At 46.7% G+C, this 18,673-nt stretch overlaps 1 protein-coding gene across 1 annotated transcript in view; it reads right to left on the bottom strand.

The window, feature by feature from the left end:
• The window catches only part of LOC311123297 (voltage-dependent P/Q-type calcium channel subunit alpha-1A-like), a gene marked incomplete at both ends in the record, with an annotated part of 104,034 nt that overhangs the window by 44,865 nt on the left and 40,496 nt on the right, over window positions 1–18,673 (bottom strand). Inside the window, 2 exons of the mRNA XM_084197557.1 lie at window positions 15,986–16,125; window positions 16,505–16,616. Coding sequence (XP_084053683.1) covers window positions 15,986–16,125; window positions 16,505–16,616 — 252 coding nt within the window. The remainder of the gene's footprint in view (window positions 1–15,985; window positions 16,126–16,504; window positions 16,617–18,673) is intronic.

Below are 18,673 nucleotides of genomic sequence, written 5' to 3' on the forward strand. Positions count from 1 at the left end.
CTTTCTGCGGGGGCGTCAGGCAGGGCTGTCCGCGGAGGAGAAGAGGTAGGGGATGAGGAGGAGGAGGACGACGACGAAAGGAGAGGGAGATTCTGTGGGGGTGGCGGAGAGAGAGAGAGATAGAGGGGCTCCCTGGAACAGACTAACGAGACATGGGTAACGTGTGTGACGGAGAATCACAGAGAGCGAGAGAGGATAGACGTAGGGAGAGATAGAGAGGGAGGTAAGAGATTGAGAGAGAGGGATAGAGGGAGGGAGGGAGAGAGATAGAGAGGGAGGTAAGAGAAAGAGAGAGAGGGATAGAGGGAGGGAGGGAGAGAGAGATAGAGTGGGAGGTAAGAGAAAGAGAGAGAGGGATAGAGGGAGAGCGAGAGCGAGAGAGAGAGAGAGAGAGAGAGAGACAGAGAGAGAGACAGAGAGAGAGAGAGAGAGAGAGAGAGAGAGAGAGAGAGAGAGAGAGAGGGAGAGAGAGAGATAGAGAGGGAGGTAAGAGAAAGAGAGAGAGAGAGATAGAGAGGGAGGTAAGAGAAAGAGAGAGAGAGGGAAAAAACCCCAGAGAGGTGGGGGTTTGGAATATGCGGCTTCTATAATTCACTCAGCAAAGAGAGTTCTATTATATCAGACAGAAAGCGGGTCCGTCCGAGACAGTTCCTCCTAAACGCTCTTTAAAAAACATGAGGTCAGGTTTTGGCACCTCCCTGTCCACCTCCTCCCTTTCTGCTCTGGACTAATTTCATTAAGAGCCCCATTCATTAACAGGTATAATATATCTGGCCAGAACAGTCATTCTCTCAACGGGGTTTTAACTGTGTACGTGTGTGTGTTTGTACGCGTCCGTCCGTCCGTCTGTCCGTGTTCGTGCCAGACCAGTCATTCACTCAATAGGGTTTTATCAGGCCTGCTGGCTAGAGCAACTGAGGTAGGCTAAAACTAAACTCCTCACCCCAAGAAAAGGATTGAGAGACGGATTAAGGGATAGAGGGATAGATAGAGGGATGAATGGGTAGAGGGATAGATAGAGGGATGAATGGATAGAGGGATAGATAGAGGGGTGAATGGGTAGAGGGATAGATAGAGGGGTGAATGGGTAGAGGGATAGATGGAGGGATGAATGGGTAGAGGGATAGATAGAGGGATGAATGGGTAGAGGGATAGATAGAGGGGTGAATGGGTAGAGGGATAGATAGAGGGATGAATGGGTAGAGGGATAGATAGAGGGATAAATGGGTAGAGGGATAGATAGAGGGATGAATGGGTAGAGGGATAGATGGAGGGATGAATGGGTAGAGGGATAGATAGAGGGATGAATGGGTAGAGGGATAGATAGAGGGATGAATGGGTAGAGGGATATATAGAGGGATGAATGGGTAGAGGGATAGATGGAGTTGGCTGGTGTTGAAGTTGGCTGGTTCTCAACTTATCTCTCTCTCTTTCTCACTCTCCCTCTCTCTCCATCCCATTGCTTCCTTATACACACGTCTCTCCAAAATGTCTCAATAGTCTAAACCATTGTATATTCACATAACTATTTTATATTCTATAAAGACAGACAGTAAGGATACCTCAACCACTAGCCTGTGTCCTACTATGGCAACTGCAGTACCTGGCTGCATGTACACCCACCCACCACTAGAGGGAGCAACCACTGTGTCCAGTAGGGACCGCACTGAATGAAATCAGGGCAGGGATGGAGGGGTGAGAGAGATAGAAGAGGAGAATGGAGGTGATGGAGATGAGATTAAGGAATAGAATGAGCGAGTGGGAGTGAAAGTGAAGAACAGAGAAAATAGGAAATTGACAGAAGCTACAGAAAGGATGACACGTGAAAGGGGGAGGAGCCACGTTGGGGAAGGAGCGAGGAAGACAATGAGGAGGAAGAGAAAAGGAAAGGAGCGAGGTAGAGGAGGAACGAATAAAGGAGTTAGATGGAAGAGGAGGAAGATGGAGGTTAAATAGGGACAGTGCCTATCGTCAGAGATAGAGAGACAGAGAGATTGAAAAGCAGTGTTAATGCTCTGTGTGACAAGAGAGAGACAACCTGCTACATAATCCTACAGAGAGAGATACCCTAGAGAGAGAGGGATGAGAGAGAGAGAGACAGAGAAAGAGGGAGAAAGGAGAGAGATGGAGGGAAAGAGAGAGAGAGAATGTGAGAGAGATGATGGTGTGAGAGGCCCAGTGTGACAGGGTGAGATGGAGGGAGGGAGAGGAGGGAGGTATGGTAGAGTAGCGAGGGATTCACACGGATGAGAGGTGTGTGGAGAGTGCTGACTGGGGAACACCTGTCTATCAACCTGCAGACACACACTCACACACACACACAAACACACACCTAGAACACACAAACATAGCCGTTATTATGAGCTGTCCTCCCCTCAGCAGCCTCCACAGTGTATGAACGGTATGTGTGTGTATTCCAATAAAACAGAGAAAATAGGAGAGAATCTATCACCTGTATGCTAGATTTTGCAAGTGTGTAAGCGTGAATGTATTCAAATCAATGTGGTTGTACACTGAGTATACAAAACATGCTCTCTCATTTTACATTTACATTTTAGTCATTTAGCAGACGCTCTTATCCAGAGCGACTTACAGTTAGTGCATACATTATTTTTTTATTTTTCATACTGGCCCCCCGTGGGAAACGAACCCACAACCCTGGCATTGCAAACGCCATGCTCTACCAACTGAGCTACATCCCTGCCGGCCATTCCCTCCCCTACCCTAGACGACGCTGGGCCAATAGTGCGCCGCCCCATGGGTCTCCCGGTCGCGGCCGGCTACGACAGAGCCTGGATTCGAACCAGGATCTCTAGTGGCACAGCTAGCACTTAGACCACTGCGCCACTCGGGAGGCATGTCATAGACTGACCAGGTGAATCCAGGTGAAAGCTATGATCCCATATTGATGTCACTTGTTAAATCCACTTCAATCAGGGATGGAGACAGGTTAAAGAAGCATTTTTAAGCCTTGAGACAATTGAGCCATGGATTGTGTATGTGTGCCATTCAGAGGGTGACTCAGCAGCGTTGCCTTTGAACGGCGTATGGTAGTAGGCGCCAGGCGCACCGGTTTGTGTCAAGAACTGCAACACTGCTGAGTTTTTCACGCTCAACAGTTTCCAGTGTATCAAGAATGGTCCACCACCCAAAGGACATCCAGCCAACTTGACACAACTGAGGGAAGCATTGGAGTCAACATGGGTCAGCATCCCTGTGGAACGCTTTCAACACCTTGTAGACTCCATGCCCTGACGAATTGAGGCTGTTCTGAGGTGCAACTCAATATTAGCAATGTATTCCTAATGTTTGGTATACTCAGTGTACATGCACAGTCCAGTGTATGAACGGTATGTGTATGTATTACAGTAAAACAGAGAAAGAGAGGGAGGCCAGATAAAAAGAGAGAATCTATCATCTGTATGCTAGATTTTGCGAGTGTGTAAGCGTTTGTATATGTGTTCATCATAGCGTGTACTCACCCAGACAGATACAGACTACTGTATCTTTACAACCCAACGCCTCAACTAAAACAAACATGATGAAGATGAAGAAGATGATGAGGAAGATGGTGAAGGTCTCTCCCCGTTCGCCGCATCGCCAAGGCAACCGACAATTCCTATTTTTCGCAAAGTTCCCATGGTTACCGACGTGCTCTCATTCATAACCGTTGCTGTGGCAACGGAGCCCTCGTTCATTGATGGAATCTCAGCATTGCCGTGGCAACGAGGCAGGGAGAGGGTCTCCTAGCGATTTACTCTTTTTTGAGGTGTGGATTCTCTGCACTGCCACACACTGAGCAAACACACACACACACACACACACACACACACACACACACACTACACACACCATAAACGTACATGCTTTCAAACACACACACAAACACACACACACACACACACACACACACACACACACACACACACACACACACACACACAACCTTATCTAGTATGTGATCTAGTTTGTGGGCATCTGTGTTGTAGAATATCATATTAACATATGGAGCAGAGGAATCTGGGTCAGATATACTCTATATCTTTGCTCCTATACATTCCTCATTGTCACACCAGCACACCTGTGTGTGTGTGTGTGTGTGTGTGTGTGTGTGTGTGTGTGTGTGTGTGTGTGAGTGTGAGTCTGTGTGTGAAAGAATGTACGTATATGGTGTGTATAGCATGAGTGTGTGTGTGTATGTGTGTGTGTGTGTGTGTGTGTGTGTGAAAGCATGTACATATATGGTGTGTATAGCATGTGTGTGTGTGTGAAAGTTTGTGTGTGTGTGTGTGTGTGTGTGTGTGTGTAAGCATAATAATAATATGCCATTTAGCAGACGCTTTTATCCAAAGCGACTTACAGTCATGTGCGCATACATTTTTACGTATGGGTGGTCCCGGGGATCGAACCCACTACCCTGGCGTTACAAGTGCCATGCTCTACCAATTGAGCTACAGAGGACAACATGTACGTATATGGTGTGTATAGCGTGTGTGTGTGTGTGTGTGTGTGTGTGAGAGTGTGTTTGGAAACAGTGTGGGAGTGCCATGTGTTATCTCAGTGTGAGCTCCTGTCTATTCAATGTTTCCAACTGAGCCCTATAACCCCCCCCCCCCACACACACACACACACGCACGCACACACACACGCACACACACACACTGACCAACAAAATTAGAAAATCTGAAACTAAGTCAAATACTGAACAGTTAATATAATCTAAAAATATACTGTTCAAATCCGCAATACTATTTTCCTTATGCAACAATAAGCCACCCACTACGTGGCTATGGCCCATCAACCTTCCTTTACGAGCATTATGTCACCAGTCAACCCCGCTTTTCACAGTAGACATGGTACGCCCCAATCACTTTCCATTATTGGAAGAGTCTACTTGTTCAGCTGAAGGGGAGAGGGGATGATAATAGCTACATCAAAAACACTCTATTGGCTCTCCCTCTCTTTTCCTTTCCACTGTCCCTGTTTCTCCTCTCTCCTCTCTGAACATCTCTCCCTTTCTCTTCCCTTTCCACTGTCCCTGTTTCTCCTCTCTCCCTCTCTGAACATCTCTCCTTTCTCTTCCCTTTCCACTGTCCCTGTTTCTCCTCTCTCCCTCTCTGAACATCTCTCCCTTTCTCTTCCCTTTCCACTGTCTGTTTCTCTTTCTCCGTCTCTGAACATCTCTCCTTTCTCTTCCTTTCCACTGTCCTGTTTCTCCTTTCTCCCTCTCTGAACATCTCTCCCTTTCTCTTCCCTTTCCACTGTCCCTGTTTCTCCTCTCTCCCTCTCTGAACATCTCTCCCTTTCTCTTCCCTTTCCACTGTCCCTGTTTCTACTCTCTCCCTCTCTGAACATCTCTCCCTTTCTCATGCCTCTCTGTGTCTTGCCCTCTTTAGCAAATCATTCTCCTTTCATCTCTATCCCTTTCTACATTTTCTTTCTTTTCTTTCTCTCTCTCTCTCTCTCTCTCTCTCTCTCTCTCTCTCTCTCTCTCTCTCTCTCTCTCTCTCTCTCTCTCTCTCTCTCTCTCTCTCTCTCTCTCTCTCTCTCATTCAATTCAATTTCAATTTAAGGGCTTTATTGGCATGGGAAACGTATGTTAACATTGCCAAAGCAAGTGAAGTAGATAGTAAACAAAAGTGAAATAAACAATAAATATTAACAGTAAACATTACACTCAGAAGTTCCAAAATAATAAAGACATTTCAAATGTCATATTATGTATATATATACAGTGTTGTAACAATGTGCAAATAGTTAAAGTACAAATGGGAAAATAAATAAACATAAATATGGGTTGTATTTACAATGGTGTTTGTTCTTCACTGGTTGCCCTTTTCTTGTGACAACAGGTCACAATCTTGCTGCTGTGATGGCACACTGTGGTTTTTCACCCAGTAGATAAGGGAGTTCATCAAAATTGGGTTTGTTTTCAAATTCTTCGTGATCTCTGTAATCTGAGGGAAATATGTGTCTCAATAGCAACACTATTTCTCTCTCTCTCTCTCTCTCTCTCTCTCTCTCTCTCTCTCTCTGTCTCTCTCTGTTTCTCTCGCTTTCTCTTTCTCTCTCTCTCTATTTCTCTCGCTCTCTCTCTCTTTATTGCTGATCTCAGCAGTGTGCTAACACTCAGCTGATGGAGCCACTGGCTCTATCCATCCTCCCTTTCTTCATCCTTCCCCTCTAACCATCCAGTCCAGTCACCCCCTCCCTACCTTCCTCTCTCCCTCCCTCCCCTCTTTCCTTCCCTTGTCCATCCCCCACTCACCACAGTATCCCTACATCCTTCCACCACCTGCCCACTCACTCCCTCTCTCCTTCCCCTCTTTTTATCTCTCCCTTGCTTCCTCGCCTCCTCCAGTCTGCCAATCCTCCACTCCAGACCAGTCAAGGAGGATGAAGGAGAGAGCAGTAAAAGGAGGGATGAAAGCCTTCTGGTTATCTCCAACTCTCTCTCTCTCTCTCCTCTCTCTCTCTCTCTCTCTCTCTCTCTCTCTCTCTCTCTCTCTCTCTCTCTCTCTCTCTCTCTCTCTCACCTTGTCCCCACTCCATCCTTTAGCTTTTCCTCTCTCCTGCCCTCTCTATCCTCTACACTCCCTCCTTCATTCCATCCCTCCATCCATCCATGCCTCTCTCCCCTCTCCCTGGCTAGCTGATCCTCCACCTGTTTCTCTGTGGGGGCCAGCATGTGATCTGGCCTTCGCAAGGACATCACCTACTCAATGAGTGTGTGTGTGTGTATGCTCTATCCTGTATGTGTGTGTGTGTGTGTGTGCGTTCTATCCTGTATGTGAGAGTGTGTGTGTGTGTGTGTGTCTATAGGTAGGTACAGTGTCCTAGTGTTTAGTAGAGAGTCAGACCTCTAAATGACTGCAGGCTTATAATGATAATGGAAGTGATGGCAGCGGGACAATATTCACATGGGTACCACTTCTCTCTCTCCTCCCTCTCTCTCTGTCGCTCTCTCTCTTCCTCCCTGCCTCTCTCTGCCAGCTCTCTCCTGCTCTCTCCTCTCTGCCTATCTTCCTATCCATCTCTCTATCCTTCTGTATCCCCCTCTCCTCTCCCTCTCTCCTCCTCTCTCATATACTGTAAATGTACACTTTGTTTCTCTCTCTCTCCTCTCTCTCTCTCTCTCTCTCTTCTCTCTCTCATTCTCTCTCTCTCTCTTCCTCTCTCTCTCTTTCTCTCTCCTTCCATACACTACATTTCAGCGTTCCAGACGACCTCCATTCCTGTCCTGTTGGTATCTCTGAAGTCCAACTGTGTTAACATCAGTTGAAATGTTTCTGTTGCTAAGCATCATTAAAATCACATTGGGGATTTCTTTAATGAGAGGGGACAAACATACACTTTCTTTTCTTAGCTCTGACCAGTTGCAGCAGAGGACAGGACACCTAGCTACGTAAATGGGTTATGAATGTGTTATGTATGGGTTATGAATGCGCTATGTATGGGTTATGAATGTGCTATGTATGGGTTATGCATGTCTTTATGTAGGTAAATTAAGTCCTTATGTAGGTCCACTTGCAGCAGAGGGCAGAATGCTGTATTACACAGCTACATGACGTACTTACTTCTATGAATATGTATGGGTTATAAATGTGTTATGAAGTCCTTATGTAGGTATGTGTTACCGTCTTTTCACGAGCTTGTGACACACTTTTATTTATTTACTCATTTAACTTTTATTTTACCAGGCAGGTCAATTAAGAACAAATTCTTATTTACAATGATGACCTGGCAAGACTTTGCAGCAGATGACCCTAGAAACTGTAAGCAACTACATTACATGTGTTATGAATGGGTTATGAATGCATTATGAAGTTCTTGTGCAGGTCGACTATGTATACAAAAGTATGTGGACACCCCTTCAAGTTAGTGGATTTGGCTATTTCAGCCACACCCGTTGCTGACAGGTGTATAAAATCGAGCACACAGCCATGCAATCTCCATAGACAAACATTGGCAGTAGAATGGCCCGTACTGAAGAGGTCAGTGATTTCCAATGTGGCACAAGTCCGTTCGTCAAATTCCTGCCCTGCTAGAGCTGTCCCGGTCAACTGTAAGTGCTGTTATTGTGAAGTGGAAACGTCTAGGAGCAACAACGGCTCAGCCGGGAAGTGGTAGGCCACACAAGCTCACCGCTGAGTGCTGAAGCACGTAGTCCTCGGTTATAACACTCACTACCAAGTTCTAAACTGCCTCTGAAAGCAACGTCAGCACAATAACTGTTTGTCGGGAGATTCATGAAATGGGTTTCCATGGCCGAGCAGCCGCACACAAGCCTAAGATCACCATTCGCAATGCCAAGCGTCAGCTGGAGTGGTGTAAACCTCGCCGCAATTGGACTCTGGAGCAGTGGAAACGCCTTCTCTGGAGTGATGAATCACGCTTCACCATCTGGCAGTCCGACGGACGAATCTGGGTTTGACAGATGCCAGGAGAACGCTACCTGCCCCAATGCATAGTGACAACTGTAAAGTTTGGTGGAGGAGGAATAATGGTCTGGGTCTGTTTTTCATGATTCGGGCTAGGCCCCTTAGTTCCAGTGAAGGGAAATCTTAACGCTACAGCATACAATAACATTTTAGACAATTCTGTGCTTAAACTTTGTGGCAACAGTTTGGGGAAGGCCCTTTCCTGTTTCAGCATGACAATGCCCCCTGTGCACAAAACGAGGTCCATACAGAAATTGTTTATCAAGATCGGTGTAGAAGATCTTGACTGGCCAGCACAGAGCCCTGACCTCATCAACCTCATTGAACACCTTTGGGATGAATTGGAACGCCGACTGCGAGCCAGGCTAATCGCTCTTGTGGCTGAATGGAAGCAAGTCCCTGCAGCAATGTTCCAACATCTATTGGAAAGCCTTCCCAGAAGAGTGGAGGCTCTTATAGCAGCAAAGGGGGGACCAACTCCCTCTGTTCAACGAGCAGGTGTCCATATACATTTGGTCATGTAGTGTGTGTACCCTTCAAATGAAATGTTACCATCTGACCCAGTTGCAGAAGAGGACAGGACACTGGCTAAATGCATACGTACTGCTTATGAATGTGTTATGTATAGGTTATGAATATGTTATGAAGTCCTCATATAGCCATCTTAGGTGTTACCATCTGACCACGTTGCAGCAGTAGAAGACACTAGCTACTGTAAACGACTACATTACACAGCTCCATGACTTACATACTGCCTATGTATGTGTTATGTATGAGTTATGAATGTGTTATGAAGTCCTTCTGTAAACTTTAATTTTGTCTTTTCTCATGTTGACTTCGTTGCGGTAAAAGACACTAGCTAAATGCATACATACTACTTATGAATGTGTTATGCATGAGTTATGAATGTGTCATGAAGTCCTTATATAGGTAGTCATTAGGTTCAGCCTGACCCAGTTGCAGCAGAGGACAGGACGTTTAGCTACATTACATTGTGACATCAGAATGGCAGTTACGCATATCATTCTAAATCAATGCAATGTTGACTGGCATGAATACTAAATAGGCAGGAGAATACACTTCCTCCTTCTCGCTTTCTCTCTCTCGCTTTATCTATCCTTCTCGCTCTGTATCTACCTCTCTCTTTCTCTCTTGCTCTGTCTCACTCTCTACTTCTCCATGTCTCTGTCTCCCATGTGTGTGCCAAGAATGAAGTCACTACACACTAATACACACTAATGCACACTAATACACACACACTTCTCACATGGGCGCAGTGGCAGACTCAGTCACGACTGACACACACAAAGAGACACGAGGCCTTCAGTATATCACTAATCACTGTTAGCAGAACACACACGCACACTCTCAACACACACACACACACACACACACACACACACACACACACACACACACTCTCAACACACACACCTTGTGTGTGTCTATTTGTATGTAATAGACAATGTGTCAGTGTGTGTCACATTTGTGTTCACATGTTGTAGCGTGTGTGTGTGTCTGTGTGTGTGTGTATGTGTGTGTGTGTGTGTGTGTGTGTGTGTGTGTGTGTGTGTGTGTGTGAGTGTGTGTATGTGTGCGTGTGTAGAGATGGGTCTGTCTGTAAATAGAAATCAAAGCTGCGGGCAGGAGTGTGGAGGAGGAGGCATTTTATCTTCAAAGTGCAGCTCACACACACACACACACACACAACCAAACACACACAAACACACACACACACACATGCGCACGCAGACTGGACAGGTATAGCATAGTGTAGGTTACAAAACAAAACAAGCTTTTAAATAATACAGTACATATCTACTTGAGTATTTTATTGGAGTGATTATGGAAATATATCTGTGGTTACTGCACTGAGCATCTTTTGAGTATATGTATTTAGGCCATGCATAGTGATGATGTGTGTGTCTGTGCATCTGTGTGTGTGTCTGTGTGTGTCTGTGTGTGTCTGTGTGTGTGTGTTGTCTCTGTGTGTGTGTGTGTGTGTGTGTGTGTTGTCTGTGTGTGTGTGTGTTAATGTGTGCGTATAGTGTGTGTGTGTTTGTGTGTCTGTGTGCGTGTGTGTGTGTGTGTGTGTGTGTGTGTGTGTGTGTGTGTCAGAGTACAGGATAAGGGTGTTAGAGAGAGTCTGTGTCTCAAGGCTGTACTGGTGATTGATCATCTGCAGCAATGAAAACCAGGTTACCGCAGCACACACACACACACACACACACGTTCGCTCTCATTCCCTCTCCCTCTCCTCAACGTGTTTTCTATCTAATTTCCCTCTCTCTCCTCCCCCTCTCTATCTTAATCACTCCCTTTCCCTCCTTCTCCTCCCATTCTTTTCCCTGCTCCCAGACCTCCTCTTTCTCTCTGCCTCCATCCCTCACCCTATATATCACCTTCATCATCCCTGCATCCCTCTTTTCCCTCTTCCTCCATCAAGCTCTCATCTCTCTACCTCTCCCTTCTTCTCTAACTCGCTCCCTCTTACCAGCGCAATCCACCATCCATTCCTCCTCCCTATTCTCTCTCCTTCTCTCTCTCTCTCCTTCTCTCTCTCTCTCTCTCTCTCCTTCTCTCTCTCTCCTTCTCTCTCTCTCCTTCTCTCTCTCTCTCTCTCTCTCCTCTCGCTCTCTCCTTCTCCTTCTCTCTCCCTCTCTCTCTCCCCTTCTCTCTCTTTCTTTCTCTCTCTCTCCTCTCTCTCTCTCCTTCTCCTTCTCTCTCTCTCACTCTTTCTATCTCTCTCGCTCTCTCCTTCTCTCTCTCTCATTCGCTCTCTCCTGTTTTCCAGAGCCAAGGGGAATAGAGAGACAGAGTGACATGACGTTTCACTCCCTCCCTCCGTTACCACTGCAATACTCCCTGCTCTCTCTCCATCTTTTCCCCTCGCTCTCTCAACTTCTTCCTTATTGCTCTTCCTTAGAGCTGCTTGTGGACTCACAGAGAAGCGTTTTGAGGTTTCTCTCTCTCTCTCTCTCTCTCTCTCTCTCTCTCTCTCTCTCTCTCTCTCCCTCTCTCTCTCTCTCTCTCTCTCTCTCTCTCTCTCTCTCTCTCTCTCTCATAAACCATACAGCAGTGATGTGATGTACATACACACTGAAAAACATACACACATTCACCACTGAAGATACAAGCGCTACTTACAATAGCAGCATCCCCCACACTTTTACAGTGCACACACACTCACATGCGCAGTCTCCAGGGCAAACCAAAATTGAATTGAGAGGTCTGACTGACACAGAGAGAGGATGATGAGTGAGGGTGAGAGAGAGAGAGAGTGGGGGTTGAGAGAGAGAGAGAGTGGGGGGCAGAGAGAGAGAGAGAGGAGAGAAAGAGAGGGGGAGAGAGGAGAGAGAGAATGGGAAGATAGGAAGTGTAAAAAGCAGTTGACAGTCTGACTGCACATTTTCCTCTCTCTTTCCCTCCCCTGCTATTCCTGCTATTTTTCCCCTTCCTTGTCTCTTTCTATCACTCTGTCGCCCTTAACCCCCTACCTCTATCTCTTTTTCCATCCATTCCTCTGTCAGTGCCTTTAATACTATCCCTCTTCCCCCTTTCCTTGCCTCACTCTATCGCTATGTCCCCCCCCACACCTCCTCTCTATCTCTCCCCTGCCTCTCCCTCCTCTCTCCCTCGCTCTCTCTCGGTGAGGTGACATTTCACTGGTGCCCTGCTTGCTGCTCCCTGCAGCGCCACTCTGATCTAGCCTCAGTGTGTGTGTGTGTGTGTGTGTGTTTGCTCATTAAAGGGAGACAGCGATGGAGAGGGAGCAGCCCTGATCACACACACACACCTTGTCAAATGAGACCTCTGCTGTGTGTGTGTGTGTGTCTACCCCAGCTGACTGTGTATCTTAATGTCCTCCTTTCCCTCTCTCTACATGCTGTGTATCTTTCCAGGTCTTCCTTTTCTTTCACCCATCCCCCTCTTTTTCTCACATTAGTCTAACCTCTCCTTTTACTGCTGCCTCTCTCTCTCTCTCTCTCTCTCTCTCTCTCTCTCTCTCTCTCTCTCTCTCAGCAGCCATTTTTAGATCACACATCAAACAAACACACCCTCCTATGCCCCCACTCTCCCTCTCTCTCTTTCCCTCCCTGCATCTCTCTTTCTTTTTTCTCTTTTGAACAAATGCGCACACATACACATCTATCTATCTGTCTGTCTGTCTGTCTGTCTGTCTGTCTGTCTGTCTGTCTGTCTGTCTGTCTGTCAGTCAGTGTGCATAGATATTGATCTGTAGACTAATCAGGGGGTCATTGATCCTGGCGTTTCCTCAGTCCAGACACACATGGACGGGAGCCAAGAGATGGGACTAGCCTACATCTAGACACATAAGCATGCATGTATCACCATACACACCCCTCACACACACACCTCTCACATACACCCCTCACACACACCTCACACACACACCTCTCACACACACCCCTCACACACACCCCTCACACACACCCCTCACACACACCCCTCACACACACCTCACACACACCCCTCACACACACACCTCTCACATACACCCCTCACACACACCCCTCACACACACCCCTCACACACACCCCTCACACACACCCCTCACACACACCTCACACACACACCTCTCACAGACACCCCTCACACACACCTCACACACACACCTCTCACATACACCCCTCACACACACCCCTCACACACACCCCTCACACACACCCCTCACACACACCTCACACACACACCCCTCACAGACACCCCTCACACACACCTCACACACACACCTCTCACATACACCCCTCACACACACCCCTCACACACACCCCTCACAGACACCCCTCACACACACCTCACACACACACCTCTCACATACACCCCTCACACACACCCCTCACACATACACCCCTCACACACACCTCACACACACACCTCTCACATACACCCCTCACACACACCCCTCACAGACACCCCTCACACACACCTCACACACACACCTCTCACATACACCCCTCACACACACCCCTCACACATACACCCCTCACACACACCTCACACACACACACCTCTCACATACACCCCTCACACACACCCCTCACACATACACCCCTCACACACACCCCTCACACACACACCTCTCACATGCACCCCTCACACACACCCCTCACACACACCCCTCACACACACCCCTCACACACACCTCACACACACACCTCTCACATACACCCCTCACACACACCCCTCACACACACCTCACACACACACCTCACACATACACCCCTCACACACACCCCTCACACATACACCCCTCACACACACCCCTCACACATACACCCCTCACACACACCCCTCACACACACCCCTCACACATACATCCCTCACACACACCCCTCACACACACCCCTCACACACACACAGCACTTACACACACCTTATCAGACACAGTATCATATAAGGGTTCCCAGCAATTACATCAATAGTCTGCAGTGAGCACATGAACGTATTGCATACATGTAAGTGTGTGTGTGTGTGTGTACTGTAAGGTGTCCCTAGCATCAGGCATCTTGGCATGTGAACACACAATGAGCACTAGTCCATAAGGTCCAGTGTGATGAGAAACTTGCATTGAGTACATTATATGTATTTATGGTATGTAGTATGTATGGGTCATCAACTAGATTTAGCCAAGGGACGATTTTTCTTGAGCGGATGATCAGGAGGCCAGAACATAATTAGAAATAATTTGTACTCTGCAAAATTGACACAAGAAGCCCAAAACAGATATTGTAATTTGACAAAACCATAATCATTTCAAACCTTGATTACATTGGTACACGATCAATGAAAATACAGTCCCAGTCAAAAGTTTGGACACACCTACTCATTCATGGGTTTTTCTTTATTTTTACTATTTTCTACATTGTAGAATAATAGTGAAGACATCAAAACCATGAAATAACACATATGGAATCATGTAGTAAACAAAAAAGTGTTAAACAAATCAAAATATATTTTATATTTGAGATTCTTCAAAGTAGCCACCCTTTGCCTTGATGACAGCTTTGCACACTCTTGGCATTCTCTCAACCAGCTTCATTAGGTAGTCACCTGGAATGCATTTCAATTAACAGGTGTGCCTTTTTAAAAGTTAATTTGAGGAATTTCTTTCCTTCTTAATGCGTTTGAGCCAATCAGTTGTGTTGTGACAAGGTAGGGGTGGTATACAGAAGATAGCCCTATTTGGTAAAAGACCAAGTCCATATTATGGCAAGAACAGCTAAAATAAGCAAAGAGAAACAACAATCCATCATTACTTTAAGACATGAAGGTCAATCTGGAATATTTCAAGAACTTTGAAAGTTTCTTCAAGTGCAGTCGCAAAAACCATCAAGCACTATGATGAAACTGGCTCTCATGAGGACCGCCACAGGAAAGGAAGACCCAGAGTTACCTCTGCTGCAGAGGATAAGTTCATTAGAGTTAACTTCACCTCAGATTGCAGCCCAAATAAATGCTTCACAGAGTTCATGTAACAGACACATCTCAACATCAACTGTTCAGAGGAGACTGTGTGAATCAGGCCTTCATGGTTGAATTGCTGCAAAGAAACAACTACTAAAGCACACCAATAATAAGAAGAGACTTGATTGGGCCAAGTTACACGATGGACATAAGACCGGTGGAAATCTGTCCTTTGGTCTGATGGGTCCAAATTTGAGATTTTTGGTTCCAACCGCCGTGTCTTTGTGACATGCAGAGTAGGTGAACGAATGATCTCAGCATGTGTGGTTCCCACCATGAAGCATGAAGGAGGAGGTGTGATGGTGCTTTGCTGGTGACACTGTCAGTGATTTATTTAGAATTCAAGGCACACTTAACCAGCATGGCTACCACAGCATTCTGCAGCGATATGCCATCCCATCTGGTTTGTGCTTAGTGGGACTATCACTTGTTTTTCAACAGGACAATGACCCAAAACACACCTCCAGGCTGTGTAAGGGCTATTTGACCAAGAAGGAGAGTGATGGAGTGTTGCAATCACCCGACCTCAACCCAATTGAGATGGTTTGGGATGAGTTGGACCGCAGAGTGAAAGAAAAGCAGCCAACAAGTGCTCAGCATATGTGGGAACTCCTTCAAGACTGTTAGAAAAGCATTCCAGGTGAAGCTGGTTGAGAGAATGCCAAGAGTGTGCAAAGCTGTCATCAAGGCAAAGGGTGGCTACTTTGAAGAATCTAAAATCTAAAATATATTTTGTTTTGTTTAACACTTTTTGTTTACTACATGATTCCATTTGTGTTATTTCATGTCTTCACTAAAAATAAAGATAAACCATTGAATGAGTAGGTGTGTCCAAACTTTTGACTGGTACTGTACGTGGGAATAGATGTCCTAAATAAAATCATGTTGAGGCGAATTCCTAGTGATTTTACAGATTTTTATGTCCACAAACGAATGTGGCTTTAAATTCGTCCACGGGCCGAATTTGACCCGCGGGCTGCCAGTTGACGATCCCTGATGTATGTTATGTAGACAGTATTTATAGTATAATACAATGCAAACAATAACGTACTTACCCAGTGAGCACTACTACAAAGTCCATAGCGTTCCATCCATTCCTCAGGTAGGAGCCCTTATGGAGGGCAAAGCCCAGAGCCAGAATCTTTATACCTGACTCAAAACAGAAGATGGCTATGAAGTAGGGCTCTGTATCATCCTAATGGAGAGAAGGAGAGAGAGAGAGAGAGAGAGAGAGAGAGAGAGAGAGAGAGAGAGAGAGAGAGAGAGAGGGGGAGGGAGGGAGAGAGAGAGAGAGAGAGAGAGAGAGAGAGGGAGAGAGAGAGAGAGAGAGAGAGAGGAGGGAGGGAGGGAGGGAGGGAGGGAGGGGGAGAGAGAGGGGTGAGGAGGGAGAGAGAGAGGGGGGGAGAGAGAGCGAGAGAGAGCGAGAGAGAGAGAGGTGGGGGTTAGAATATGGCATTTAAAAAAAGAGCAATGTGTGTGCACTTTTGTAGTGTGGGTGTGTGTGTATGTGTGTGCGTGCACGTCTGTACGTGTGTGTGTGTGTGTGTGTGTGTGTGTGTGTGAGTTGTACTCACCAGTCTCTCAGAAAGAGGAGTTTTGTCATCCTCAGGTAAATGCTGTTCCAGAGCCAGGACGATACAGTTAGCTATGATGGTTGCCAAAATCATCCATTCAAATGGAGTAAGGCTGGAGTTAAGGTCAGTAACATGGGACAACAGCAATACCATATATACACATATATCTAATAATACAAACATTCATAATCTTAAGCTGACAGACCCCAAAATCGGGCATTAGAATTACTTTTTTTTTTATGTATATGTTTACATGCCTTATTTTATTGATTTCCCACCGTTTTATAAATCAGAAAACAGCAATCCAGATCTTCCTAGGATGTAAATGCCCTCTGTCGAATAAACTTGTTTTTGCCTCCCTCTGGTGGTCGGCTGCATCATTACATCAATTTATATCACTTCACTGCAACGTTACGTCAAAGGGGAAGTCCTTAAAAAAACATTTATCCAGCTCAACTGTTTCACGGCACAGACATTGCAAAGCAATCGCTTAACACTCTGGTGTGTGACCAGGCCTGAGTAATGCTGGCCCCTGCTGAACTCTGGTGTGTGACCAGGCCGGAGTAATGCTGGCCCTACTGAACTCTAGTGTGTGACCAGGCAGGAGTAATGCTGGCCCCTGCTGAACTATGGTGTGTGTGACCAGGCCGGAGTAATGCTGGCCCTACTGAACTCTGGTGTGTGACCAGGCCTGAGTAACGCTGGCCCTACTGAACTCTGGTGTGTGTGACCAGGCCTGAGTAATGCTGGCCCTACTGAACTCTGGTGTGTGACCAGGCCTGAGTAATGCTGGCCCCTGCTGAATTCTGGTGTGTGTGACCACGCCTGAGTAATGCTGGCCCCTGCTGAACTCTGGTGTGTGACTAGGCCTGAGTAATGCTGGCCCCTGCTGAACTCTGGTGTGTGTGACCAGGCCTGAGTAATGCTGGCCCCTGCTGAACTCTGGTGTGTGACCAGGCCGGAGTAATGCTGGCCCCTGCTGAACTCTGGTGTGTGTGACCAGGCCTGAGTAATGCTGGCCCTGCTGAACTCTGGTGTGTGTGACCAGGCCTGAGTAATGCTGGCCCCTGCTGAACTATGGTGTGTGACCAGGCCTGAGTAATGCTGGCCCTACTGAACTCTGGTGTGTGACCAGGCCTGAGTAATGCTGGCCCCTGCTGAACTATGGTGTGTGTGACCAGGCCTGAGTAATGCTGGCCCTACTGAACTCTGGTGTGTGACCAGGCCTGAGTAATGCTGGCCCTGCTGAACTCTGGTGTGTGTGACCAGGCCTGAGTAATGCTGGCTGAAGGGGCTGGTATGACTGGATGGGTCTGGACAGATCAGCACTGCTCCTAACTGGAGACTCATTATCCTGTTAGTGTGTGTGTGTGTGTGTGTGTGTGTGTGTGTGTGTGTGTGTGTGTGTGTGTGTACATGCACACTTGTCAGTATTTGTGATTGCGTCTGCGTGCATACTTGCATCCGTCCGTCCGTGTGTGTGTGTGTGTGTGTGTGTGTGTGTGTCTGTGTGTGTATGTCCATGTAATTGAACGGGATCTGTGTGTTTATGTCCGTGTGTGCGTGTGTTAACCAGATGCCAGTCTGACATTGACACCATGGCCGGGGGATGGTTGAGAGGGTGATGCGGTCTGAGTCTGTGTGTGTGTTGTAACATCTGATGTAACATGAAGAGACAGACTAGCATGGGAGTGAAGACTCAGACTAAACACTGGCTAGGAACAACACCCCAGTACTCAGAATTTTATTTTACCCTTATTTTACCAGGTAAGTTGACTGTGAACACATTCTCATTTCCAGCAACAACCTGGTGAATAGTTACAGGGGAGAGGAGGGGGGACAAATGAGCCAATTGGAAGCTGGGGATAATTAAGTGACCGTAATGGTATAAGGGCCAGACTGGGGATTTAGCCTGGACACCAGGGTTAACACCCCTTCTCTTACGATAAGTGCCATGGGATCTTTAGTGACCACAGAGCGTCAGGACACCAGTTTAACGTCCCACCTGAAAGACAGCACCCTACACAGGGTAATGTCCCTAATCTGGCTCACTGTTGTTTTACTGTTTATAGGAAAGACAATCCTGTATAATAGCAGTTATAGTTTAAACATAAATTATGCTATTATTTTATTTTACACAGTTGGCACACACACACACACACACACACA

Source organism: Coregonus lavaretus (genome assembly GCF_964263955.1).
Source record: "Coregonus lavaretus genome assembly, contig: HAP1_SCAFFOLD_1517, whole genome shotgun sequence".
NCBI classification, from domain to species: domain Eukaryota; kingdom Metazoa; phylum Chordata; class Actinopteri; order Salmoniformes; family Salmonidae; genus Coregonus; species Coregonus lavaretus.